This window comes from Ambystoma mexicanum, chromosome 3p (assembly GCF_040938575.1).
Source record: "Ambystoma mexicanum isolate Mex_15411 chromosome 3p, UKY_AmexF1_1, whole genome shotgun sequence".
In the NCBI taxonomy this organism is placed as follows: domain Eukaryota; kingdom Metazoa; phylum Chordata; class Amphibia; order Caudata; family Ambystomatidae; genus Ambystoma; species Ambystoma mexicanum.
Window position 1 is genome coordinate 287,533,530 of NC_090925.1, and position 27,940 is coordinate 287,561,469.

The 27,940-nt window shown below is 44.4% G+C and overlaps 1 protein-coding gene across 4 annotated transcripts in view; it reads right to left on the reverse strand.

Annotated features, from left to right (window-relative positions):
• Positions 1 to 27,940, reverse strand: part of EEF1A2 (eukaryotic translation elongation factor 1 alpha 2) — a 142,318-nt gene that overhangs the window by 62,844 nt on the left and 51,534 nt on the right. For all 4 annotated transcript variants that reach the window (XM_069650813.1, XM_069650815.1, XM_069650816.1 and 1 more), the window contains exons 2-4: positions 21,362 to 21,585; positions 19,564 to 19,743; positions 16,222 to 16,518 (exon numbers count right to left, since the gene is read on the reverse strand). In XM_069650813.1, the coding sequence (XP_069506914.1) occupies positions 16,222 to 16,518; positions 19,564 to 19,743; positions 21,362 to 21,505 (621 nt within the window). In that variant the 5' untranslated portion in view covers positions 21,506 to 21,585. The remainder of the gene's footprint in view (positions 1 to 16,221; positions 16,519 to 19,563; positions 19,744 to 21,361; positions 21,586 to 27,940) is intronic.

Sequence of the window (27,940 nt, forward strand, 5' to 3'; positions counted from 1 at the left end):
TTTTCCTATATTGGTAATACTGTTTTACCTTATTGACGTTCCTGGGTTTTACATATATACACAAGACTTGGGTATTATATACACGTTGTTAGATTCAGAGTTGTTCACAGTGCAACTGTGTGCATTTTCCCTTTTGCCATAGTATGCCTTCTTCCTTTCTTAACAGTAGCGCAGAGACTGGCAAGCAGCGTTCCGCATCAAACGGCCATGTTGGAAGGATTACTGAGTTCAATCCCCTATGTGTCAGGGACCACAAAGTACAGAAGGGACGCAGACGGCGGTTCATGACAGTATGCCTCCTCTGAAGCCCAGCTCCTCTTGGTTTGCCCGGATGTATAAAATGGTATCTTCGAATCAGCCTGGGAGCATTCATGTTTGGCACGGATTCCCAAGTGCGCTCACTTGGAGGGTATCCTTTCCATTCGACCAAATATTGTAGTTGACCATGTCGGTATCTAGAGTCACAGATTCTGGAAACCTCATATTCGAGTTGGTCATTGATGATCACTGGGGTAGATCTTGGAGCAGTTCGAGAGGGCTGAACATATGGTTTCAACAGAAAAGTGTGGAAGACTGGATGGATCCTTTTCCATGATTCTGGTAGCCGAAGTCAAAAGGCCACTGGATTGACTATTTCTTTTATAGAAAAGGGCCCGTAATACCTGGGAGCCAGTTTATTTGGTTGCAGGTGTCGAGGAAGGAGTTTCAAGGATAACCTGACGTTTATCGCCTATGGAGTAAGAAGGCCCAGGTCTTCTTTTAGAGTGGGCATGATGTTTAACGTCTTTTCGGGCATTTTCTAAGTGTTTCTTTGCTTCTTTGTGTACATTAATAAGGGTTTCAATCCAGGAATCAACCGTAGGAACTGGGGTAGGGTGTGGGAGAATGGAAGGTAGAACTGAAGGATGAAATCCTTGACTACAGAAGAAAGGACTGGTGTTGATAGCTGAATGATCCGAATTGTTGTAAGCGAATTCGGCCACAGGTATTAAGAGTGACCAATCATCCTGGACCTTGGTGGCGAAGCAACAAAGATACTGTGCCAGAGTTTGGTTTACACGTTCAGTGGCTCCATTGGTCTGTGGGTGATAACCTGAGGAGAAGGCATGTTGGGTTCCCAGTATACGACATAATTGTTTCCAGAACTGGGATAGGTATTGGGGTCCTCGGTCAGAAATGATCTTGGAGGGTATCCCATGAAGCCGGAATATGTGATCCAGGAAGATTCCGGCGAGTTCAGATGAGGATGGCAGTTTGTATAAAGGCGTAAAATGAGCCAGATGAGTGAACAAATCAATGGTAACCATGATAGTTGTGTATCCCTTGGAAGATGGTAGTTCCACGATAAAATCGGTGGCGATGAATTCCCAGTGTCTTTTTGGTATTGCTGGTTGAAGCAGTAGACCTGCCGGTTTCTTATTATCATGTTTGTTCTGATTGCAAATTGCACATGCCTGGATATGGATCCGGATATCCTCTTTTATCCTCGGCCACCAAAATTGTCTTTGTATTAAACAGAGGGTGTTGGTAATGCCACTGTGTCCTGAATGAAAAGTATCATGACATAGGCTTGTGATCTTTTGCGCAGTCCAGGAGTGGGGATGACCAAGCGATTGTCCTTGAACAGATATCCGTCCCTTGTCTTGAGATTCCATCGATTGTTTCTCTTAAACTCCTTCCAGGTTTCAGAGGACTGAGTTTGAATTTGAATATCCTCCAGGAGGGTGATTGCTTGGGCAAGAAATATTGTGTGGGGAAACATCTTAGGAAAAGTCAGATCTTTAAGGGTTTCGTAATCAGGACGTCTGGATAAGGCATCGGCTATTATGTTGTGTGTTCCAGGGACATGATGGATTTGAAACTGATATTGAGCAAAAAAGAAGGCCCAACGGGCTTGGCGACTGTTTCTACATTCTAAGGATTGCAGGACTTGAAGATTCCGATGGTCCGTGCGGACCTGTACCGGGTGTTTGGCTCCCAGGAGAAGATAACGTCAATCAGTGAAGGCTTGGTGGATGGAATAATGAGTTTCACTGGGAGTCAAGGTGCGAGAAAGATAGGCAATGGGTGTTCTAACTTATCATCAAGTTCCTGTTTTAGGACTGCCCTGATGGCGTAGTTGGAGGCATCAGTTTCCACAAGAAAAGGGCGATCAATGTTGGGTTGAGCTAGAATGGGAGCTTGTCTAAACTCCGACTTCAACCGTTGGAAAGCCGTATCTTGGGCTGAGGTCCACTAAAAGGGGGTATCCTTCTTTAGCAATGTAACAATAGGATGTACAATCTCCGAAAAGGCTGGTATAAATTTCCGATAGAAGTTAGCAAGCCCCAAGCAGGATTGAATTTGTTTTACAGTAGTTGGAACGGGCCAGGATAGAATGGAATCTACCTTTGAGGGGTCCATTCCAATCCCCTTAGGGCTAAGAACGAATCCGAGATAGTGAACAGTTGATACATAGAAAAGACACTTCTCGGGTTTGGCCAGGAGCTTATGTTCACGTAGACGTTGTAAAACTGCCTTTACGTGTTCTTCATGTTTCATATGGTCCCCGGAGTATATCAGTATGTCGTCCAGACAATGGCAAAGTGGAACAGCATGTCAGAAAACATCCGGTCGATAAAACGTTGGAAGACCGCTGGGGCAATAGCAAGTCCGGAGGGCATAACCAGGTATTCAAAATGGCCAAAAGGTGTTCTAAAAGCTGTTTTCCATTCGTCACCTTCCTTTATACGAATTAGATGGTAGGCACCCCTGAGATCTAATTTTGTGAATACTACTGCACCTCTTACTGCTAACAGGATATCCGAGATGAGAGGCAATGGGTAGCGGTCCTTGAGAGTACACTGGTTAAGGCCACGGTAATCTAGACATGGTCTAAGCTCCTTGGTATCTTTCTTGGGAACGAAAAATAATTACGCGCCCGCCGGGGACTTGGATGGTCATATGGTGCCATTTTCCAAGTTAGTATCCAGGTATTCCCGGAGAGCCCTCTTTTCAGGTTCTGATAAAATAAACATTCTCCTGAAAGGGATCACTGCTAAAGGTTCAGTATCGATGGCACAATCCTCTGGTCTGTGAGGAGGAAGAGCTTGAACTATGGCAGTCGAAAATACATCTGTGTAAGCCTGATAGGCCCTGGGAATTCGGATGATGTTATAGACAGTGACTGGACTTTGCTGGATTTCTTGCGAGTTTTTAGAGGACTTTGGTAAGGAATCTAGGAATAAACAGTGGGACATACAGTGTTCAGAACCAAGAAACAAGGAGCCTGCTGCCCAATTGATGTAGGGGTTATGCTTCTGTAACCAGGGCCTGCCTAGAACCATTGGATAGTGGGCAGATCTTATGATGTCAAATTTGATCCTCTCTTGATGGTTATTTATAGAGAGTAGGATCTCTTTAGTTTGAAGGGCTATGGGTCCTAAAGATAGGGGTCTTCCATCAATTGCCTCTACAAGTTGCATAGTCTCTCAAGTTTCATGTGGAATGTTGTGAGTAGTGACCCAATCATGATCTATGAATATACCCATGGCTCCGCAATTCACTAATGCCAGAAAGGGGTAATATTCTTTCTTGGAAGGCGATAGAAAGGCCTGAAGAATCACAAGCTTATTTGGTCCAGGAGAGTTCAAGGAAGGAATTGATGTGGAGCAGACATCATTCTCCCGAAACTGTGCCCCATCTAGGATCGGGAGCTGCGTTTCCCGAACGCTGTGGAGGAGCAATAGGGCACTCTCTGACAAGATGTTTATTGGAGGCGCAATACATGCAGAGACCAGTGTGAATACGGCACATCCTTTCTTGTGGGTTAATGGGTCCACGGAATGCCCCCAGTTGCATGGGTTCTGGATCTGAGGTCGGAGAAACTGCGGGTTCTGGGCTAGAAGGGTGGTCTATGACAGCCTTTTGGAATGATGATTTTGACTTCTTTTTCTCCGCCTTTCTTTCCTGGATTCGAAAATCATTTTGCAAGGAAAGGTCCAAGAGGGCCTGGAGGGAATTAGGGCGAGCTACCCTGGCTAGCTCGTCCTTTATTTCTTAATTCAAGCCTCTGCGAAAGAGAGTGAAGCTAGCCTCTTGGGACCAATCAGCTTCCTTCATAAGTTGTTTGAAATGGGTGACATAGCTAAGCATATCCTGGGATCCTTGTTGAAAATCAAGTAGACGTTCTTGAGCACTGTAAACCTGCTCAGGACGATCAAACATGGCCTTTAGGGCTTCCACGAATCCATTGTAATCATCCAGGAGGGCGTCGCCCGAATTGACTAGGGGAGTTGCCCAGGTTAATGTGTTGCCAGTGAGGTGTGATATCATAAACCCCACCTTTGCTCTAGGGGTGAAAAAGTAGTAGGGCTTGAAGGTGAAATGCACCAAGCATGAAACAAGGAAGGCACGAAGGGTCTTTGGAGAGCCATCATATTTGTCCACCACTCCTCCCAATAACACACTTTCCTTGGTAGCAGAATCATGAGACAATACCAGCTGCTTTAAGGCAGTGTTCTCAGCTTTAAGGTTTTGAACTTCTGTGGTGAGTTCCTGCATGCCTCGCATGAGGTTTTGAACCGCGGCTTCCATCCCTGTATCCATATCGATTTTTAGGCATCTCAATCTGTCACAAGTCTCTCCCCTTCTCACCTGTTTTTCCTGTTTGCTTGCAAACTTCTTTTGTGACTTCTTTCACACGGTCCGGGATTTGTATAAGCCCGTGCGTGGGTCTTTGGATTCCAGTGTGCTTCGTTCAGATTGTCCGGGACGGAACCAGGAAGGAACAATGTCTGGGCGCGGAGGCACGGAAGCCGTGACTCGAGCGTGGGTGAAAATCCAGGAAAGTTTGGTAAAGTTTGAAGGATGAATGGAAAGGAGGAGGAATCAAGGAACCAGGAAATAGAATTCAGGAAGTACAGCTTGTTTCAAAATGGGGCAGTGTAAACATTGAATGGCCTGTTGGAGAGATGGAGGCAGCGAATTGCGAAAGGGTTCAAGTATGGACCTGGCTTTGGCTACTTCTAGCGACATGCCATCTATCAATCTGTCCAGTGCATTTTATATCTTATAAAACAGTTGGCATGAGGTCTCATTTGGCTTTAGGCGTAGGACCCAGAGCCATTGAAAATGATGTTCTGAGTCTTTGCAGAGCCATTCCTAGATACCATTTGTAAGTGTTCATGCCTGCTTTATGTGCCTGTATCTAGGAGTTTCCACTACTTTTTCTAAGTGTGTGAAGAAAGAGTCTGGATTTATCACATTACAATATCTTTGGAATAAGTCAGGTGATGAATGTGGTGTATGATTGGCCTTGGCCAAGGCCTTCTTCAACATCCCAATTACTTTTAGTTGTCCGGAGTCCAGCTACTCAATAAGCTTTTTAAGAACTATTCCTGGGTAGGTGATGGTTTGGCTCTGGTATTCTTCTGAACGCTATGCAGTCAACAGTGTCAGAACAGGGCTTGGAAAGGGGTCTTCTGGATTTTCATGATCTACCCTCATTGGAAAGGACTCTGGGGAAGGTCCAAGATCCAAGGCACTTGATGGACCAGTAGTAGAGGTTTTACCAAAGTGAGATAGATGTTGGGCCATTGGGGTTGAGACTTTTTTGCCCTCTGACTAGGATTCTTGCAGAATCACACAGGCACGAAACCCACGTGGCTGTCCCCAACTAACTTAAAAGACACCTTATGCCCTCAAGGAAGATGCTGTCCTGCCAACAGCTGAGGCACCTGGTTCTAGCTAGTGTGGCCACTAAACTAGATAACTCCCTCATGTGATGTATCCCTCCTCCACCTGAGAAAGGGAGCATGTATATGGCATTTAGTTCTCCAGGGTCAGGTGTGAAGGTACGGGACAAGCTTTATTTTATTAATTGCTAGCGAAAGTACCCATACTCCAAACTGTTTCTGTGGACAGACATGACAACACTGTCATTCATTGTTGGAAATTAATGATCCTGTAGGTTGCTGTTCCGATTTGCTTATCGCTTGATGTGCTTTGCACTCTGACGTAAACTGCACTAAGAATGGGCGTGGGTGGCTGGCTGGCATACTCCAGAGCAGACGTTGTGGGGAGGCAAGAGTTGGTGTGATGCTGCATACTGGGACCTTCTGTGCTCTCTCCCCACCTGTCGCCTCACCCTGGCATGGTGCAGTTTGTTGCAGTGCATTGTGGTGTAAATATCTTGGAAACTGTGCTTTCTAGTGCCTTGAAACACGGTTTTCAAGGTACTGTAGGGACCTTGAGTTTTGTTCCTCGTGTGGAGACCGGTCCTTCTATGATCACATTGATGTTGTCGATTTCAGGCAATCGTCTCATGTGTGAAGGTGTTGAAATCCAGGGAAAGGAGTGGGTGTCCAAATGTCATGTAACTAGTAATGTCCAGATGGTCCTAACAGGTAACTATGCAAAATGTGGTGCAGATTGGTGAAACAGTGTGGAATTGTATAAGGAACAATGCTTCACTAAGCCACAAACTCACAAACAAATTTAGAATTTTGCTGAAATCCGGGGAAAGGAGTAGGTTGTCCAAATGTCCTGTAGTCAGTAATGTCCAGATGGTCCTAACAGGTAACTATGCAAAATGTGGTGCAGATTGGTGAAACAGTGTGGAATTGTATAAGGAAAAATGCTTCACTAAGCCACAAACCCACAAACAAATTTAGAATTTTGCTGAAATCCGGTGAAAGGGGTAGGGTGTCCAAATGTCATGTAGCCAGTAATGTCCGGAGGGGTCTAACAGGTAACTATGCATAATTTGGTTCAGATAAACTACAGCAAATCAGGGATTAGGTTTAACTGAAATGCAAATCTTCTCTGGTGTTCCAGAAACATCTCCTTGCAGCGGCCCAGGGGTGTCTGAGATGGTGGAGTGGCAAATATAACAGCCTGGACTGTCCCTTTATTTCTTTACTTATGCAGACCATGGGCCGGACAAGTGAGCCTGGTCCTTTGCTTACTGAGACGCTTGCACTTGCAACTCTCTGCTTCTTTAGAAAACGTACCACATAAGCAGATGTCATGTGGAACACTGGGGACTGGGCTAGAAGGTTTATCTGTTTTAGACTGGTCACAAGCCTATTTTGACCAGCTCTAGTCCGCGCAGGGTAGTTAAGGCTCTCTAAATGGGGACCACACACAAGGCTGGGGATGGGCTGCAGGCCTGGGGAATCCTCTGTGTAGCCCCTCCAGGACCTGCATTACAGAGTGGATGATGGTACCCGGCTGTCAGGGTCACCCCAGTCCCATCACCCAGCCTCCACCAGTGTGGGAATTTGTCACAACGGGAATAACTTCTACTCATGGGAACCACAAGAATTACTATGGCAGCCCATACGATGGATGCTAACTGCCTTACCTCATCTACCACAACCCATCATTTTGGGTAAAGATTTTCCTCGATTTAAAGAACTGATGGAAGTCTAATGCTAGAAGTGGAAGCCTGACGAAGATCCAAAAATAAGTAAACACCCGGTTGAGAGACCCCCTGAAAACAAACTAAACCAGAAAAACCCCAGAAAGAAACAAAGGAATTCTACAGTAGGAATGGCATTCCTATGTACTGTGACTGGATGATTTGCCATTTCCAGAAGAATCCGTACACATAGGATACCCTGGCATCGGAAGAGAATTCCTGGAAAAACCAAAACATTGTCAGTTGGACAAATTAACATCCGATAATTGGGAGGAAGAGAGAATGTAGGTTATTTTATTAAAAGAGTTAATTCCATGCTGGGATTTGCCAATGTTAAGTGTTGTTGGGCCCCCTTCATGCAATTGTAAACTTTGGCAAAGAGGAATTTAAAACTAAAGAGTATAAAAGCAGGTGAAATTGTCTTTACTCTTTGGTTTTACACACAGTATGGTACAAAATAGAAATTTGCAGACTGCATTTACTATGGATTCCAATGGGATCCACCTATGTTTAGTGGGTGCTCAACGGAGGTGGATTTCAAAGGAATCCATTTGTTTCAACCTGCTTGAAAATCTCATGTAGGCGTAAAACGAAGTAGACAAAGGAGGAAAGCATGGAAGAACCATCAATTCCACCTTGTGCTCCTTCTGCGCCTTCCAAGCAGAAAAGTGTCCTGAAGTGGTAAAACAAGGCAGAAATACTTTCGGGGTCATTTTCAATTCTGGGGACTGCAAAAGTAAAACATAAAAGCAAGGCATTAGGTGTAGGAGGGGCATAAAACAGAGTTTGCATCTCTGCTTTGTTTTCCTCCTCCGTCTTGGAAGAGTACCAGATTTTATGCTGCATGAAAGTGACAGATGACAAAGTTGTGAAAGCCCTTTGTTTTATTTTCTAAATAAAAAAATCGTGGTAGAAATTCTGTTTCTGAAAGGGGAGCCTGCCAATCAGACCCCCTTTTAAAATCGTCCTTGCAAAATACATAGGGCATACATGTGCCCTTGCAGCATCAGTCCTCTGGCAGCTGCCGCAACTGCTTTTCAATGGCTTAGGACTGGTACAAATGTCACATGTGCATTCCTGACAGCTGCTGTGAACAAAAGTCACCCCAGACAGAGCCTGCAATGTTATCTTTGCACCTCTGAACCAAATTGTAACAATGATTGCCTTATTTGCCTGGTGGCTGGGTAAACTCTAAGACTAAGATATTATATGTTGTGATATAGTGACCGATAAGAGCACACAAGTATTGATGCCACACTACTTTGATATCATAACAGTGTCAATCATGTGAGCTCAACCCAGCTATGTGATGGAAACATGTTCCGGTCAGACTGCTTGTTTTGCACTGCTCCCAGTGAGACAATGGCATGGAGGCTGTATTTCTTTGATCGCCCAGTTAGAAGGATAAGCCTCCTCTCATGCATAGAAGCTCTCACCAGGAGTTCTTCTGGGAACCCTAGTTTTAGAGGGGCACTCACATCACAAAGGCCAACCTCACAACAGGGTGTGCCACTCCAAAGGGCTTGTGAATTTCAGGTTTGGGAAGGGAAAAGAGTTAGGGAAGCCAGGGAGATTCAAGGGGACCTACGAAAGGATACCACCATCTTGCTTTTCTGTGGTGCTTTCTTTCCTTCCTGTCCCCTCCATTTCCCATGGAGAAAGGCACTCTGAGTAAGATTCAAGGCAAGAGTCACTTGTTACAGCAACAGGAATTGAACCGAGGCTTGCAACTCTCAACTGCACTGAAACCCAGCTCCTACCTCAAGGTGGAGGAACACCTGCAGGTGCCAGCCTAACTCATTGGACTGGGAAGAGCAGGCTAAGAAGGACTCACTTTGTCCCAGGGCCCCTGGATTTCCCTGGATTGGGACTCCTATCAAGCCGGAAGCCCAACTGCAGCTTGAATCTTGTCTGCACAACTTTGAACCACCTTTGAACTGTATTCAACATCCTTCAAGCTGCAAGGACTCTCAGTGCTGCTTTTGGCACTCAACAGCTACAAACTGCTCGCCTGCATGTTCGAACCAGCCCAACTCTGCATCCCACCAGCAGTGCACATCGCTGCCTCGGTTCACAAACCGGCTCAATGCTGTGCAAGCCTTTGACTCACTGCTTCTTCGAGGACTGCATCGAAACAACAGGACCTCACTTTTCTGTGTTCTCTTATGGTTTGTTGCTTGTGTTTTCTAGTTAGTTATTTGCATTCTTGATTGTTCGATTAAAGTATATATATATTTGTTTAGAAACTTCAGTGGATTTTCTTTTATTTTGGAGTTTTGGGATTATTGCTGTTTGAGTTGCTACTGTGATATCTTCACACACCTCCTGAGAGTGTAGCCTGCCCCCAGCCCACGTTACCACAAATGGCAAAGGAGGTATGGCTATTGTGCTGTGCCTGTTTTACCTTTATGATTGGTATTGCTGCTGGTTTAGTAGTAGTGTGGGACAGAAAGGCAGTTTAGATGCTACTCAAACCTGTACTCTGGCAGAGCAGTTGTCATTTTGTCACAATGAGATTGTCATGCAGGTGTACAACCAGTTGAATATGCCTTGCATTTGCAGCTGGTAAACAGCAACAGGATTCCATACGACTCGATTATAAAACATTGCCTGCGAAGCGTAATTTGCAGGCAGCGTTTTACTTTTACAAAACGGAGCAAAAAAGTCAAGAGTGCAGGTGATTTACTCATCAACATTACAATCACCTTTGTACATGATGCAAACTGCATTCAGGGGACCCACCAGCACGTAAGTGCTAATGTTGACTGTCCCAGGCATTCAATTTGCTTTTCTTCTAAAATGACCCTGTCCATGTATTGCATTTACACCTTAATTTACCACTCTGCCCCTAGTAAAATTATCGCCAAAGTTTCAAAAAAGGAGCCCTCTTCAGGATAAGATGCCCTGGAAAAAACAAACGCTTAATCACTCCAGTCACAAGTCGAGCAAAGATGGCGGAGCTGTGGGTCACATGACGTTATGAGGCACGTTCGGAAAACCATTATGCGTAAATGACAGAAAGTATATATCTATCTTCTGTGCTTCGATGTCTCCGACAAGGTGACTGAAGCCAGAGAGAGGCTTAATATAAGATGGACTTATGCTGAAAAGGATGGAGATAGGTGAGGTATCTCTGGAGGAGGACAGAGCCAGGAGAACCGTGAGGAACGTGAAGTGCAGTTGGCACCAGTAGTGATCCCGAACAAAGCTGCAGACGAAGTGGCTGCGTGAGTTCCATACTGTACCATGCCGTTATCATGTGAGACATACTGAAAGACAAGGAACAGGGATACATTGTTGAGGGTCCGCCAGTGGTGCAAAAATATTCGACCTTTTCTACTGCATGCTGCTGGTCACCCAGGGTCGTGTCCAGATTCTTTTGACTGGGGTGGCCCAAGTCAGACACTGACTTATGCAGGGGTGGCATGCAGTACAAGTGCACACACACACAATGATCATAGTTTAGGATAATGGGGTGTCACTTGAGGTGGCCAATCAGATACCAGGGGTAGCGCCTGCCACCGCAGGCCACTCCTAAGGTCAGCCTTGAGGCTCCCCTAGAGATATTGGCTGCTGACACACAGCTGAGTGGCCAAAGGAGAGCCAGGGGAGAGCACATATAGAAGGCACCATAGAGATACAGTGTGAAGGAAACCCGTAGAAAATTAGTGAGACCCCAGCAGGATGCTTTGGGAGATTCATCTCTGGTGAAACTCACACCGAGACACTGGGGGAACCGAGAGAAATCCAAGAATCAGCAGTGCAGTCAAAACACTGTAACAATCAGAGAGAGCCCAAGCTGCCGGGGAACTGCCAAGGAGGCCGGAGCCACAAACCACTAGAACATTGGGCAACCTTTAGCAGAAAGGATAGACGTGTATTTTGTGAGCAGGCGAGGGACTACAAGAAGCGCAAATCTTGACCCAAATGTGGTTGTTCCAAACAGAAGAGAAAAAAAATGAACTAATAAAGAACACTCTGTATTTTGGGAATCAGAGAGAACATTTCAAAAGCATTGCAAGTGTGGGAACAAATAACCTAAACAAATAAATAAAACACAGCATTCTGGGAAATGGAGAGAGACTCCCAAAGCGTTCCAAGTTGAAAGTCATTTGAATCAAGTGACCTAAATGGTGCATTATGGCAATTGGCCGGATGACCCAAAGCATTTAAGGTCTGACCAAGATAATTGAACCAAGGAAGAAAATGACCTATTCTAGAAATTGCATTGGGAATCACAAGTCTGCATATGATAACGTTCCCAATATAGGAAATTCTGCATCCTGAAAAGGTGAGTGAGGACTCCAGAAATGTTACAAACCTACGATGGGCAACGGAGGCAAGTAAGCAAGCGCTGCATTCTGATAACTGGAGGGTATTTAGCAACACATTTTGTCTTAAAGAAACAGAAACCATTAAAACATTAATGGCTGGACAGAGGAATCAATATATGGACCATACGAACATCCAAAATCCAAGAGGGGTCTTATGGAATGCCACAAGACTCTGAGAGAGTCTGTGCCATTTCACAAAGGCAGAGGAAGCTAAACCAAGTACTCCTCCGGGGGATGAGCGTCCAAGGCAAGAAAGGATTCTGCAAGACAACACTTCCCAGGTAGAGGAACAGCTCGATCCCCTTTCTGATGAAGAGATAATAAATACGATTAGTGAAATAAAACTGGTAGTCAAAAAGGTAAAGTAATCGCAAGAAGAACAGTTCTGGGATTAGGAAAAAGAATTGAAGGAAATGTAACATAGGATACACTGTGATTTCATGGAAAAACTGTGAGATAGGAAACAGCTTTGATGAAATTCCAGATCCTGATAACAGCATATAAATAATATATTTAATTAAATGTTATTGCAGTTGTGCGAGTTTAGTTAGCTCCACTCTGCCACAGAGGATCAGTGAAGAACAGTTGCCAGAATAGCCAGTGGAGCTGCAAGGTATTGTGGCAATAAGACCTGAGGCAGCGATCCAATACCGCCCCAGGTAAAGCCCTGTGGGCGGTATTGGCCCGCCACCGAGGGTCTAATAGCCATTATTTCCCCGGCCCGTTAGACCGGGGTACTATTGGCATTTTTTTCTGTTCCGAAACTCTTCCGCATTTCGAAACAGAAAAAAAAAATCAAATAAAATGGCCGCCGGGAAAAGAAAAACGTAGTCCATTTTCCCTTTCCATGGCGGCCATCGGGAGTGGACGTGCTGGGAACAGAAGTGTTCCCAGCGTGTTCGCTCCCGAGAAAAAGAAAAAAGAAGGTAAGTGGGGTTGGGAGGGCGGGGAGGGGATAGTTTGCAGCAGAGGTGGGTGGAGGAAAAAAAAAACTTACCTGAGTCCCCGGCGGGGGACGAAGGCAGCCTCCAGCCTTGGGTAGGCTCGGAGCAGGGATTGCCCCGTTTTGAGCCTCATTGGCTAAGGGGCTGGCACGCCCCCCGCCAGGAACAAAAGCAGGCACGTACATGAGTCCAGGGGAATACCATGTGGTATGGCTCGGAAAAGAGCCAATCCACGTGTAGTATTTCCTGTGGACAGCGCGTGCCGGTTACTAATGTAGTTTAGGTTCCCAGGCTGAGCCATCAAGAGTTTAGCAGTGGTGATGATCTGCAGAAGTGGGGCGCAGGTGGGTATTAGAACTGGAGAAGATGCAAATGTGGTTAAATAATATTAAGGAATGGGTTGGAACTTGTTGAAGATGTTGGGAGGCAGTTCTTCTTGTCAGTTCTTGAAATAGTAAAACTGAAGCTATTGTTGTACTTTGTTGAAAAGATTAGGGGAATGTTTGTTTGACTTGTTGGGTTATTGTTGCAGTAATGGACTAGGATATTTGTATTGTTGGACTTTGTTGAAAAGGTTAAGATGCGGTTATTGTGGAATTTTGTTGACGAGGTTTCACTAGAGTTATTATTTGACTTTGTTGAAGATGTTCAGTGTTAAATGATTAGGCTGTGGTTACCATTGGACTCGGCTGAAGCTTTCTTGTTGTTGGGCCTTGCTTAACAGGTTAGTCTGCATCTGGTTTGGATTGTTTGTGGGACGTATTTAAGCAATACGCTTATTGCTATTAGTACTCCGGCCTGTGAGAAAGGAGTACTAATAGCATATTTTTTCAGTTGCGAAATGCTCCGGCGTTTAGCAACCGAAAGAAAACAAAAAGATGCCTGCAATGGAACAGGAAACAACGTCTGTTCTCCTTTCCATTGGAGGTCGTTTGAAAGATTTTTAAAAAAGTAACAAAGAAGATGCCGCCATGGAACAGGAGAAGGGACATCTAAACTGGAGTTTCCAGTTTAAGCAGTTATTCTATAAACTGGGAGGCAAAGCAGATACACTCTTGGAATTACACGGGAATGTGTACCATCAATAATCACTGGTATTGCAGTGATTATTGTTATTGCAGTTGTGCGAGTTTAGTCAGCTTGATGAGGGCAGAACTATCTTTCAGCTGTGAATGAGGTCAGGCCCATGAGTAACAGGTGGCCTGGAATGACCTTCCGCCCTCTTGGACAGTGTCTGCACTATGGATATGAAATGTCGATCATTGTTTGAGCCACTCACAATGCACTCGATCAATACAGTTTTTTCAAAGGATGGCTTGGTGGGGCTCTAAAATTGAATTACCCCAAGGAACAGATGGACTTGACCCAACCCCATATCCTCTTTGTAACATGATCTGTGCATAATCAGGGAGAGCCTGGCAATAATGTAGCATCTTGTGCTGACTTACTCCTTCTGGGTAGGGCTGGCCATCAAACCCTGCCCAGGAGGAGAGACACCTAGCACAGCGTGACTGACTTGAGATGCCCTAGCAACTCATGCCATGAGGTGCCTGTGTGTGCATGTAGGTTGATCTGTCTGTACGCATGCACATGTGAGCGTGCGTGAGTGTGTTTGTGTGAGGGGTGTTGGGGGAGGTTATGTGGCCTTAAGAGCAACACTGCATCAGAATCCTAGTGCTGAAAGTGACATTGGGGCAGAGGTGGCTCTGGGAGAGTCACACAGACCATAACTCAGAGAGGGAGAACCATATAGTTCAGACCTGGGGCCAGGAAAGTCACATGTGGAAAACTTGGGCCAGGCAGAGCAACATGGGGTAGGACTGGGGAAGGGAAAGTGATCTTTGACAGAATTGGAACAGTGAGGGACCAATAGATTTAAAGAAATCAGGTAGTGGGGGGCACATGTGGTAGAATTGGGGCTGCGAGACTGGCATGCAGCATAACTGGGCCAGTAGGAGTTGCAAAGGGCAGGAGTGGGGCAGGCAGCACAGCATGGGCAGAACTGTGGCAACAAGCAAAATGAAAATGTCTTTTACAGTGGCAACGCTTGCATACATTGTTGAGACGAGCCCCGTGATTGTTGGTGGGAACACACAGCATTAGCATGGCTGTTACAGTGACAGAGACCATATATAATTGCTGAGACTGGACCTCATAATTTTCTTTGGACACAACAGCACGAAAGGAGGGCAGCACTGGAATATATTCTTGCAAAAGTCCCTATGATTGCCTTTTGGCACAAGTGGCATACACATATGTATTACAGATGCAATACTGTCATATATCATTGAGGCACATGTAATTTTCTTTGGCACTGCTGGCATATACACTAAAAAAGGTCTCCTGGATTTCTTTGAAGATAGGCTGCATAAAAATATGTCTTACATGTGCAATGCTGTCTTATATTGTTGAGGTACGAACTTATGATTACCACTGGGTGCAGGAGTATTTAATGTTTTCAACTGAAGGAATTATAATACCTGTTAAAGTTTTTCGCCCCATTTAGCTGAAATGTGCCCTGTCAAATGTATTTTTTTGACCCATTATTTAAAAAATATGATCATGGACAAGAATCACTGAGTTGTTTGAGGTTCCCTCACTCACTCCGATTTGGGAAAAACATGTATGTTCCATCACTTTAAGATTCAGCAACACCCACCGCTGTTGCCAATACCTCTGACATTTCAATCCACAGCCACTTCAGGTCACTTTGAAGAACTGGGAATGTGGTGGGTGTGGACAATCAGCCACGCCTAGGGTCGGAGAAGTTGCGAGTACATGTGTCATTTTTCACTGGCTGACACCAAATCCTGGCATATAGTGATATTGGATAAGAGGTCTTCTTCATGATCTACATGTCAGGCTGGTGTGCCATCATGAAGGAGGGTCATGGTCCCATTTTATCACGCAAGTGACGAAAGGATTCTGTGAAACAGCAGTTTTCAGCTTTCTGTCTGAAGATTAAGTCGTTTGGCTGAATTCTGGGTTTTGGGAATAGAGTTTGCTAGAGCATTGGGCCCAGTGCCCTCAATTCCCCCTCCACATTTCTGCCATCTGATGTTGATGTGGTGTATTGTAGCAATGTAGAAGGGGCTTGGGTTTCGGGTGGGATTAAAGTAATTTGTGTTCACTTACTTGAGATTGAGACTTTTTTTGTGTATCTAATTTATAAAAATAAATGAAAAGGAAAGATCTAAGGGAGAAACTGTGTGATATGTAAAAGAAATGGTAATTACAACTGATGGAACAATTATTTAATCAGAAAATTCTCAACATGAGTTTCTTCCTGGCATCAGCGGAAAGATCATGATACAAGTGGCGGTTTTCATGTAGTCAGAGTCTTGTCACGGTCATGGAGGAACATTGTCGAGAAATTGCTCTTCGCTGCCTCTCATGACATGGCCGCGTTTAGAATGTGCTATCTGAGGGTTTTCCACCTACAACGATGGTCCGGGGCCTCGGAAGTATGAAGCAACATCCAACAACTTCATGAGAATAGGGGGGGTAGAAAAGGCAAAGCACAAGAGACTATAATACTCACATTAGGCGAGGGCTCCAACATATTGTCGCCATGCCACCCCGAGACGGGTACAAAGGGCACAGTGGCAGGATTATAGCCAATCTTCTTGATGTAGGCGCTGACTTCCTTGACTATCTCATCGTACCGCTTCTCGCTGTACGGAGGCTCTGTGGAGTCCATCTTATTGACGCCAACTATAAGCTGCTTGACTCCCAGGGTGTACGCCAGCAAGGCGTGCTCCCGTGTCTGCCCGTTCTTGGAGATGCCAGCTTCAAATTCACCGACCCCTGCAGCGACTATCAGGACTGCACAGTCTGCCTGGTTGCAAACAAGACACATGGGACAAAAAGTGACCTTTCTAATCCAGAATCACCTGGATAAGATTTCTCAAGAAGGGGTGGTGCACAGCAGCCATGCCCTGAAATGCTGGGCACACACTCACAACTGTTTCATCTAATTCATACTTCTGTCTTCATGTATTGCCCAGCCAGCTTCAAATAACATTAAAGACAGTTGCAAACAATGAAAGAGTCTTTCTGCTCAAGCAGTAATAACTGCTGCAACCCAACACCAGCTATGCCATTCCCCATTGCAGCAAAATCCAAGTCGACCAATCACCATTGCAGCCCAGCCTCACGACCACCAATCACGGTCCCAGACCAACCACAGCTCTGCCAATCGCTGCAGCCCAGCCAGATTCTGAACGCAACAGAAACCCAGGTCAGATAATCACCATTGCAGCCCAAAGCATTGTTCTCCCACCTCCACTTCAGCCCTTCCCCATCCACCCAATCGTCACTGCAGCCCAACAAGAGATCTGCTTGACACTGCTAGAGCCTAAAATCGCATCCACCAATGTTTTTTTTAAAAAATATTTATTTTCAAGAGATACACAACATAGAAACAATATGTACATAATATAACATCATGAAGTAATGACAACAAAGCCAACAAAACTATATACAGCAGAAAACCCCCCTTAGCCCCAGGAGTCACAAAACAATCAATGAACTGGTCTAATATAACAACAGAAATGTACCCCAAATCTTGTTAAATAATGCAGTTTTCTTCTCTCTCTGATACAACACTCTCTCCATATCCGCTAGAGAATACATCTCCGAAATCCATTCCTCAATAGTAACAGGGGTAGATGTTTTCCAATGTCTCAAAATTAGTTTCTTCCCCACTATTGCCCCACGAAAGATCCATTTCTTCTGACGCATCCACCAATTTTAATGGTGCCAACAACATCACTGTAAATCATTGTGGCAGAAACGTTCCACCCCTCTGACTACGGAGGACTCCCGCCCTCTCCGACAATGATTCCTGCAGCTCAGCTTCTATAGGAATCTGTGTAGTGTGATGCGAGCTGAACAAAACCTCACTGAGTCCAATTCCAAAAATGATTATTGAAGCAAGATATCAGCTCCCAACCGCTTCCTAACATGCTACTGCAACTGAACCCTTGCATCACTGGTCACTATCTTCCAAACTCAAATACATCACTTCCCCACTAGTCAACCAGTGCTCTACCGAAGAGACTGTAGTGCGTGTTTGTTTGGTTGTTTTTATTACTTGTAAAGTGCTACAATACCATATGTACAGCTTCAAGTCGCTAGCAGCATTTCGGAACAATCATAAAAAATAACAACAAATGTACAACTAAAAACAATAAATACACCACACAAGAACACATTAAAATGCCATGGTAGCGGACAAGCAGATCATTAAGTACTCACGTCCTCCCGTCCCCAATGAAGCCGAATATCAGCTCCGGCCATCATTACCACAGCCCAGTCCTAACTATGCAAATCATCCATTCAGTACAGCTCAGTACAGCTCAGGCTCTAATGTTATTGTTACCCTGGACATCACAATCTCAATGGGAATCAGTGTAGTTAGACATCAGAACCACCAAACACTCAACTCAGTGCGCTGATCACTAATTAATCAATAAGCCCAGAGCAAGGGTGGCATTACCACTTCAGGTAGTTCCCCGGGGCCCATAGTTACCTTAACAAAGGCCCTGGGGTATTACCTGAAGTGGTAATGCCTCCCCTGCGAGGGGCTTATTGCTATTAGTACCCCAGCTCTGTAAGACCAGGGTACTAAAAACATTTTTTTTTTCTGTTCTGAAAAGCTCCAGCGTATTGGAACAGAAAATAAAATGTAAACAAAATGGCCACCAGGGAAGGGAAAACAAAGTCCATTTTGCCTTTCCATGGCGGCCATTGAAAAAAGAAAACAAAAAAAGGCTGCCATGGAAAGGGCAAAGGGACTACATCTAGTCCCTTCTCCCTTTCCATGGTGCACATTAAAAAAAGTTAAAATAAAAAATGGCCGCTGTGGAAAGCAGAGAAGGGACTACTTGTAGTCCCTTCTTCCTTTCCATGACGGCCTGTCGCGGATCGGGAGCGGACGCACTGGGGACAGAAGTGTACCCAGCAAGTCTGCTCTGGAAATGGACTGAAAAGAAGGTAAGTGGGGGTGGGGGGCATGGAGGGAATTCTGTGGATGGGGGATAGAGGGAGGGGAGAGGAGAGGGGAAGGCAGACAACACATACCTCATTACCCGGCGTGGGGAAGATGGTGGTATCCGGCCGCAAGGCGGCTCGGTGCGGGGCTTTACTGCTGATAAATCCCCCGTTCCGAGCCTCCTCATTGGCTGAGTGGCTGCTACACCCCTCCACCGGGTAGGGACGGGGAAGGAATGTTGTAAACAGTGCTGCATGCACTGCAGGTAAGGGATTCCTGGTCAGGTAACGCCTGCACTGCATCCAATGGCATGCGCATTTAGAAAGCATGCGATGCCTCGCCGGGTACTAATACAACCTAGCATAGCGAGAAGAATATCATCCAAACATTGATGCATCTACTATCACTCCTCTTTAACAAAAATAACTGAAGCCCAACAGTAGCTGAACAAGTAATGCAGCTCAGCCCAAGGTCCACTAACAACCTCTGCAGCACAGCTATGGCCAATATTTCTAAACATCATCATTATTACAGACTTACAGAAACCAACCAATAATTTCTGTATACCAGTTATACTCAAGCAATCAACATAAGCTCTTAAAACCTTCAATGGAACTGAATGAACCCCATCAATAACCAGCACAGTCCAGACATAGGTCATTCAATGACTAAGCTCACGACTAATCACTGAAACCAAGTTTTAGATCAACAAAACAGTCAACTGAACTCCCTTGCATGTTCAGAAATCATCACTGCAGGCAAACAAACTGCACCCAACACCAATATAACCTCCCATTACTTCAACCAATCACTCAACTCAGCCTCAACTTACCGTGGAAGCAAAGATCCAAGCTATTTAAGCCCTGTGCATGCCCATCAGTATCTCACCTGGGAAGTGCCAGTAATCATGTTCTTGATGAAGTCTCTATGGCCAGGGGCATCAATGATGGTAATGTAGTACTTGGTGGTCTCGAACTTCCAGAGGGAGATGTCAATAGTAATGCCTCGTTCACGCTCGGCCTTCAGCTTGTCCAGTACCCAGGCATATTTGAAGGAGCCTTTTCCCATCTGAAGGCCAAAGAGTAAGGGATCAATAGGGGAAAAACTCCCAGATTTCTTACACAATACAAATGAGAGAACCCCACATCTCCAATAGGACATTTCCTATTGCTTGACCTCTTAACAATGTATTTATTTATTTATTTATCTATTTACATGTGTAAAGCGCCTCAACCCAAGAGCATCAGGGCGCTTTTGATAATGTAAAGTGACAAGTGCACAGGCCACTCTCCAATAGTCATGCTGGATTCATCCCATCTCTAAGTGATGTCATGATCGTATTGTTATTATTATGCAATGTTATGAGGCTCGAAAGAGGTCATTTTCCTGGAAGTGCAAACTGCGTGGTGGGGACTAGATCCGTGTACACTTATGCGCACTTCGTTGACCTCTGTACAGTTTTCGTCATTTGCAGTACGAAGTGCAAAATAAAAGCAATCAAGCAGGTGAAATGATCTTAACACACTAATTGTACACTTCATAGAGCAAAAAGTGTAAATTACACCTGCCTGTCCTGCATGGAAGAAGGCATTTATATTGTACTCCTATGGAATCTGTCTGCTTTTAGCAAGGGATAGAGGAATCCAATACTTTTCCATTCAAACTCCCCGTGGACTAAAAAGATGTGTTAAGCCATGTGTTAGACTGTTAAGAGTGTCTATACCACCTGTATCTGCTCCAGGGCACTCGAAAATCATCTCCCATGTACTAGGAATGACTGCAACTCCCGCCCCCATTGTAACACTGGTGTGAGGCTCTGATGCATTTGTGGTGGGGTGCTCAGAGTCAGAACCCAGGTGTGTCAGATCTGGCAATTACACAGGGATTATATGAGAACTGATGGAGCCCCACCACCGTTGGAAACACCCTCGTAATATACACTACTGCAGTTCAACACATCATTAGACACATATCCTGGATCCTTCATTTCCTTGGTCAGTGTATTTTCGCCATTTCTCGAGGTGCAGAATCTGTGGCCAATGCAAAGATGCAGGAACAAGGCTCAAGGCGAAAGCGGCTTGCTCCTGTGTCTTTAGAGACCTGTACCCAGAAGACTAGAGTCTTCCTGTTCCCATTACTGGTAGAGACTTGGGATGGAAGGAAACAGGTGTGATCAGCGGTGCTATCATTTCCGCTGTTGACAGAATCAGCCCTGATGATGGACGCTGTGTCCGAAAATGCATTGGCCACAGATTCGGCCACTCGAGAAATAGTGAAAGAACAATGACTAAAAACGCTGTCCAATAAAATGAAGACTCAGGATATTCATTTGCCTGATAATGTATTGAACTGCAGTAGAGTATCCTGCATGGGTATTATCAACGCTGGCGGGCCTCAATCAGTGGCAATAGTGCACTTCAGGTTTTGGTACACACCATATGCAAGTTTGTGTATATACACAGTAGATTTGGAATAATTGGTGTGCCCGCTCAAACGTTTGCCAGTTACGAAGAGACTAACAGCTCTTTGGTACACCCCCCATTCTTTGCATGTAACTTCTTTTTTCCTTTTTCCTGCTCAGTCACTAAATCACTGGTAACAGCAACCAAGCCTGAGAAGTTAGGGTCCAGTGTTCCTCTAGCTGTTTCAGGTAGGGCCCTGCATGTTTCAGATGTCAGAGTCTCACCTCAGCTGCCTCCTTCTCAAACTTCTCAATGGTCCGCTTGTCGATGCCCCCACATTTGTAGATGAGGTGACCCGTGGTGGTGGACTTGCCGGAGTCCACATGCCCGATGACCACGATGTTTATGTGTGTCTTTTCCTTCCCCATCCTGTACCGCTGTTCCGGCTTGGCCGGTGTGCAGGATCTTCAGGTACTGAGCTGTGGCAAGAGCCGGAGATGGCAGTGGTCTGGAAACAATGAGAAAGTTACACAAAATCAGTCTTGCAAGCAGATATTGTGTTTAATGACTTAATGAAAACATTCATTATTTCAGGATATTGGACCATATCAGAACATGCAAGCAATGTCATGCATATCGCAGATATCACACGACAGATAGAAGGTGAGCCATCCAGGGCGTGTATGAGTCAGAACCTTAGCAAGCTGGTGGGTGTTAGTTGATCATTTGTTTTCATTAACAGTGTGATTTGAAATGTGCAATGAAAGATCCTGGGGGCGATTGCTCAGGCTACTTACAATGACAAATCTAAAACATGATACAATGTAGCACTCAACCCAGAGACTACCCGACTCCTCTGTCAATAGGGAATGGGAACAAGGGAACAAGACTACAGCCACAAATCATACTTTCGGTGCAATGTGTCCTAAAGCAGCCCTGAAGTGGATTTTCAACCTAAGTGAAACCAGGACCTACATATCAAGTGCACAGCTCTGAGGAGTTTGCTGAATAATTAATTTCCAAAAGTGGCTGGAGGTCACCCTTCAATATGCTTCTGTTCAGAAAAGAACCACCAGACCAAAATGTTTTGAAAAGCACCCCTAAATTAATGACGTCACAAGCTCAAGTGGATTTCTCCTGAGCCTTCACTGACAATCACTGGACCACTTCTGATTAGGCCACAGATAGGGAGGATTCTGGGAGCCCATAGAAACATTGCCTCAAACCTCATCTGCACGACTCAGCATTGGAATCCCGACATGGAGTTGGAAACCCGTCTGGAAATCCGCCACGTTGGTTTCCCAGCTCTGCACAGGGAATCTGCATATGTCTCTCTGGCATTGCGATGCCAATGGAGCTGCTAGAGCCTCACAGACTGTGTATTCATTTTTATTGATGAAAAAAGCACGCACAATCTGTCAGCTGCCATTTCTGATATGTGTTCTGTGCACAGAAGGGAGTGAGGAGGGGGAGTAAGGAGGGAAGTCCCTAAGGGGTTGAAAAAGGAAGAAAAGGCAACAGAAACTCAGAGGCTATTTCTTAGGAGGTGGGTGTTGCCTACAAGGGCAAAGAAAGAGAGCAGGACAGGAGTTTAGTGGAAGTTCCTTGTAACCAGAAAGTAGCGCGATACAGTGATACTCACAGAGTTAAAGAAGGAGAAGTGGTGGAGACCATTGCTTAGAAAGTAGGAGTTACCCATGGGTCGAAGAAGAAAGTAAAGCGATGGAACCGGGAGAGCCAGAAAACACAATTGCCAGATTGACAAGAGATGGCAGAGAAAGGAAGAAGAGAAGTCAAAGGACAGAGATGAAGAATTGCCCATGAATTAATCCAAGAGATAGAAGATTGGAGAGCCAGAAGAAGGCCATGAGGAGAGGGAGTGGTTGTAGACAGCCCAGAAGTGAAGAGTAACATGAATCGTTCTCATAGACAAAGGGGATCCGAAACAGCAATGACCAAGGGGCTAAATTACAGAAGAGGGACCCCTGAGAGTAGGCTGCTGGCCGTAGAAGCTAGGATACCATGAGGGGTACCTCGTGGCAGGTATGTTGGACAACCTCTCAGCTCAAATCCAGGACTGCGTGAGCTACCCCGTACTCCACCCAGGGCCCTCAATACCCTGCAGGACATCATATCAGTTGAGCAGAAGATTAAGAAAAACACTACAGAGACCAGAAATACCAAGTCACAGAGAATGAAGGCAAAGGAGGAAAACCCACCAACGTGAGACCAGCACAGAACTGTGCTCTCAAAGGAATCCATAAGAGGACAGGACCCGGGTGTTTGGAGACCCAGGGAGAATTACTTAGAGATTGTGCTAAAAAAAACTCTCCTAGGATGCAAACCATCAAAGCAACTCTGAACTCAAGAGCTGTGATGTTTATTTATCCCCAATCTACAAAACGATCCTGACAATTTTTTCTCCATCCCTGTTTATTATTGTGTCCCACACTCTATAGATCCCTTAATGAAACACAACGGAATTGGTTTAACTTTTATTATTATTATTGTATTTATTGAGTGGTGACCTAGCTTCGAGAAGCAACGGAGCGCTTTACAGAGATATACAACAATACAGATACACAACGGAGCGCTTTACAGAGGTATACAACAGTACATATCCATAACGGAGCACTCTACAGAGGTATACAATAGAATGGGTGCATAGCAGAGCTCTTTACAGAGGTATGCAGCAGTACAGATGCATAACTGAGCGCTTTACAGAGGTATACAGTAGTATGGATGCATAACGGAGCGCTTTACAGAGGTATACAATTTCTTTTTTTTTAAAGTTTTATTGGTTTCAAACTAAAAAAAAGAAATACAATTAATAGTACAAGTGAAACCTTTAACAGTTTTAAAAAGACCAAAACAAAGAATCAACCTTCCATCCTTCCCAACTTCCAGCCATACTTGTGGCACTTTCACAATATCATTTCCAAAAGCCAGATCCCCAGCCGGGCATGCCCCAGTACTACACTCCCCTTTTCTTCTTCTTCTTATTTTTGGCCAGTCGTTGCATTTATAAATTTCAACATAGCCAAAGTGGGCCCTTTATGATGACCAATAAGGATCCAGTCCCAGTATTCTTCAGAGCTTAAGGTTCCCCTCCAATGAGATCCCATATAGTTTGCTCATTCCAAACTAAGGTTCTCACAGACCATAGCAATATGGTAAAGGGATTCTACCTTATCAGACTTGTTACAAAATCGACAGATATTATTTTCAATCCCCTTTTGTTGACGCTTGTACTGGATTTCTCTTGTTGGAATATTCAATATGCAACGAAGTAGGAGATCCCTATAGAATGGTGATGGGAACTTACATAGGTATGATGGAAGATTGTTTAGACTTTTTTTCTCAATCCACCATTTAAATGTATTTGGCATAATGGGTCTTGCTTCACTAGTCTTTATCCAGTCAGCTCTTTCCAGACGAAACTTGACCTTCATCGGATTCCCCTTTAGCAAGGCCAGATCTACTTCCAATGATTGTAATAACTCTACCATAGCTTTTTACCAATCGGATAGTAGTTTTTCCTTAGGGCCCTTTACTAAGTCTAGTATGGAAAAGAAAATAGCAGGGTCTTACATAACGCATTTCTTAAAAAAAGAAATGTCCTTCCACAAAACGATGGATGTCATTGATGATAATGGTAACTCATGGCGATTTTTGGCTGTTCATAAACACCTTGGTAGCTTTAAGATTTTCCGCCAGAAGTGACCTTCCATTTGTAGCCATACTTTTCTATTTAAGTCCAGTAGAGACTCAGCCCCATAAGTGAGGACTTGTATGACTTTTTGTTGGTAGAAAGTTAAAATCGGTATTATAGAGAAGGCCCCATAACGTCTGTGTATGGCAATTCCTTGATTGGAGTTTTAGTTTCAGCCAGGATATGTGAGTACTTTAATATTTCTATTAATTTTCACACCCAAGTATGTGATGACATCAACGACATCCATACACATGTTACCGACCATCCAAGAAAACACTGTTTTCTTCCTCTTCCTAGTTGACGACATGATCAAAATTTTGGATTTCTCTACGTTCATTTTCATGCCATTGATGGTTAAATAGTTGTTAGAGGCTACTATTCTCCTTTGCAGGCCAATTTCGGTTTGATCTAAAAAGACAATATCGTCTGCATACAGTAGTCAAGCTTGCTCACATCCATTCAATGTGGGTGGATAGGCACGGATGTCGTTTTGAGAAATACCCAGATCTGACAAATAGAGGCAGAATAGGATAGGGGCAAGCGCACCGCCCTGTTTCAGACCCTGGAAAGTCAAGATTTTCCTGGACAACCGACCATCAGATCCGAGTCTGATCCGAATAGAGGTGTTAGAGTATAAGGCTTGTCTTGCCTCTAAGATGTCCACTGGACAATCCCATGCTTTAGGTTTGGCCCACAAGCAATTCTGATCGACTCCATCAAATGCTTTATGTAGGTCTAAAAAGGTCATAAACATTTCTGAGTTCTTAGCCAGTGTTCTTCGTATGAGCAAATTCATGATGAAAAGATTTGAGGAAGTTCCTACCTGCTTTAGAAAACCTGACTGTCTGGGATCTAAAATTCCCTTAGCCATCGCCCATTTATTAAGGTCACGAAGAATTAGTGAGGCAAAAAGCTTTACCAGGGAGTCGAGAAGGGTGATAGATTTTCAGATCAGTTCTACCGCCCTTCTTAAATATGGGCACCACCCACCCCTCACGGAAGGAGCTCGGGATCTGGCGATTTAGCATTACCTGGGTAAACAGTGAGAAAGCGAAGCTTGCCCAAGCTTCTGGATTACCTTTCATCTCGCTATTAGAAACCCTGTCAGGGACAGCAGCTCTGGATGAACTGAGCTGCTTAATCATAGTTTCCAAGTAATCCCTATTAAATTCAAATCTCCAGCCATTTGCCCCCCCCCCCACTCTCGAGTTGTGGTGATCTGGTTACTGGAGCCATGAACAGATTTGTGTACTGACACACCCACCCTTCTTCAGTTACTCCCCCAAATAAATGGTGTCTCTTACTACCACCTGCATTATTAATCAATTCCCATAAATTATGGGAGTTATTACTACATATTGAATGGAGAATTATTTCACCATCATTTTGCTTAAGTATCTGTATATCGCTCTTTACCCAATTTGTATACGTTTGGCTACATTTTTTCAGTTGGGTCTTCGAGGTTGGGGAGTTTCCACGTTTTAGTTTCCTCAGCTCAGCTCGATAGAGCCAATGCCTTTTTACTAGCTCCATATCATACGTATGTAAGGGGACTAAGTCAGACCTTCCTTTGGGTCCTATTTTTTTTATAAATCTTGTCAGGGCCCATGCATATTCCACAAGTTTCTCATCTTTGGCAATTTCCTGATCTAACCATTTGGCCAGAAGCAGGGTTATATCTGCAGGGATTTTTAGTCTATTCAGACCTTCATTAATCTCAATTGTAGGCATGATAATGGGCTTGACTTGGTCATTAAGTGTCCGGAAGGTTAGCGATAATAAATCATGATCGCTCTGGCAAACAGATATCACCTCGAATTTTGAGATCAGCTGTCCCAGAGCCGAGGAGACAAAACAAAAATCTATGCATGCGGTCTGTGACCCCTTTCTCCAAGTATTCTTACCCGGGCAGTCACCCACATACAGGCCATTCACAAGTTCCATATCATGGGCAGTAATCTCATCCATCCATTTCTTTCCTATCCCTTGTAAATTCTCATGACAGATGGGAATGGCCACTTTTGATAGGAGGCGGAAGTTGAAATCTGCACAGATTAGAATTTCACAATTACTGCCCTCTATCAAGAATTGATCTAATTTTTCCACAATCATCTTTAACCATTTCTCAATAGCAAGGCCCTTCATTCCTCTATATACATTTATCAACAGGAATTTAGATGAACCATTTGTCTGAATTCTTTCCATTTCCAGTAATGGGTATAGGGGTTGGGGGTAGAATGATGTAGGCCTGAGTAGGGTCTTCCACGCCCCCCTTTCAAAGCAGGATTTAGATACACTTCATATCCATTGCAGGCAGTTTTGTTTCTGACCCACGTATGTTGGAGGCATATAATGTTATATCCCCAGTATAAGATCTTTGTTGGTGAAAAGGAACTCGAAGCCCCGAGTATTCCCGCAGCCCACTTTTAGTTCCTCCCCTGGAGCATAATCACAAGTCCATACATGCCTTTTCACCAAACTTTCCGCAATCCAAGACCAGTACTTGTACTCAGTAACAGGTTTCCTCTTTTTTGTCGGGTTTGAATTATCTTGTATAGAGCAATCTTCATTCCTGATTGTAAAGTTTCCTAGATGTGACAATTCCTTTCTGAAAATGGGCCGGCCTGGTGCTTTTTGGATTGAATTTGAGATTTTCATAGTTTTAGGCTGCAGGGAGGCGTTCAAATGTAATCTAAAGTGTTTGCCCTGGGTACAGATCTTTCTCGCAAGTTTAGATGTTGATTGGTTTTGCAGATATTCCTTCAAGTCATACCCCAAAGAAAGTAATCTTTCCCTTTGTTCCAATAGGGCTTCTTTCATAAGGGTAGATTGTAGATGCAAGATTACTCTGTCCCCCGGATCGTCTGATACAAATTCAACAACTCTTATGTCATCAGATGATATATATCGCAGTGCTGGCACCCGTTGTAGTAACTTCATCACATTACATCTGTTCAGGTGTGACTTTCTATCATTTGATATTTTGGTCAGAATTAGCTTTAATCTATCTTTCCAATTCTCTTGAGTAGTTATCTGTTTGCTTCCCAAGTGGAACAGGGATTGAATTTAGTCCCATTAGATTGATTAAATCTTCTGGGCACATCCTCTTCAGTCCTTCTGTTGACCATTGATCTGACTATAGCCGGCT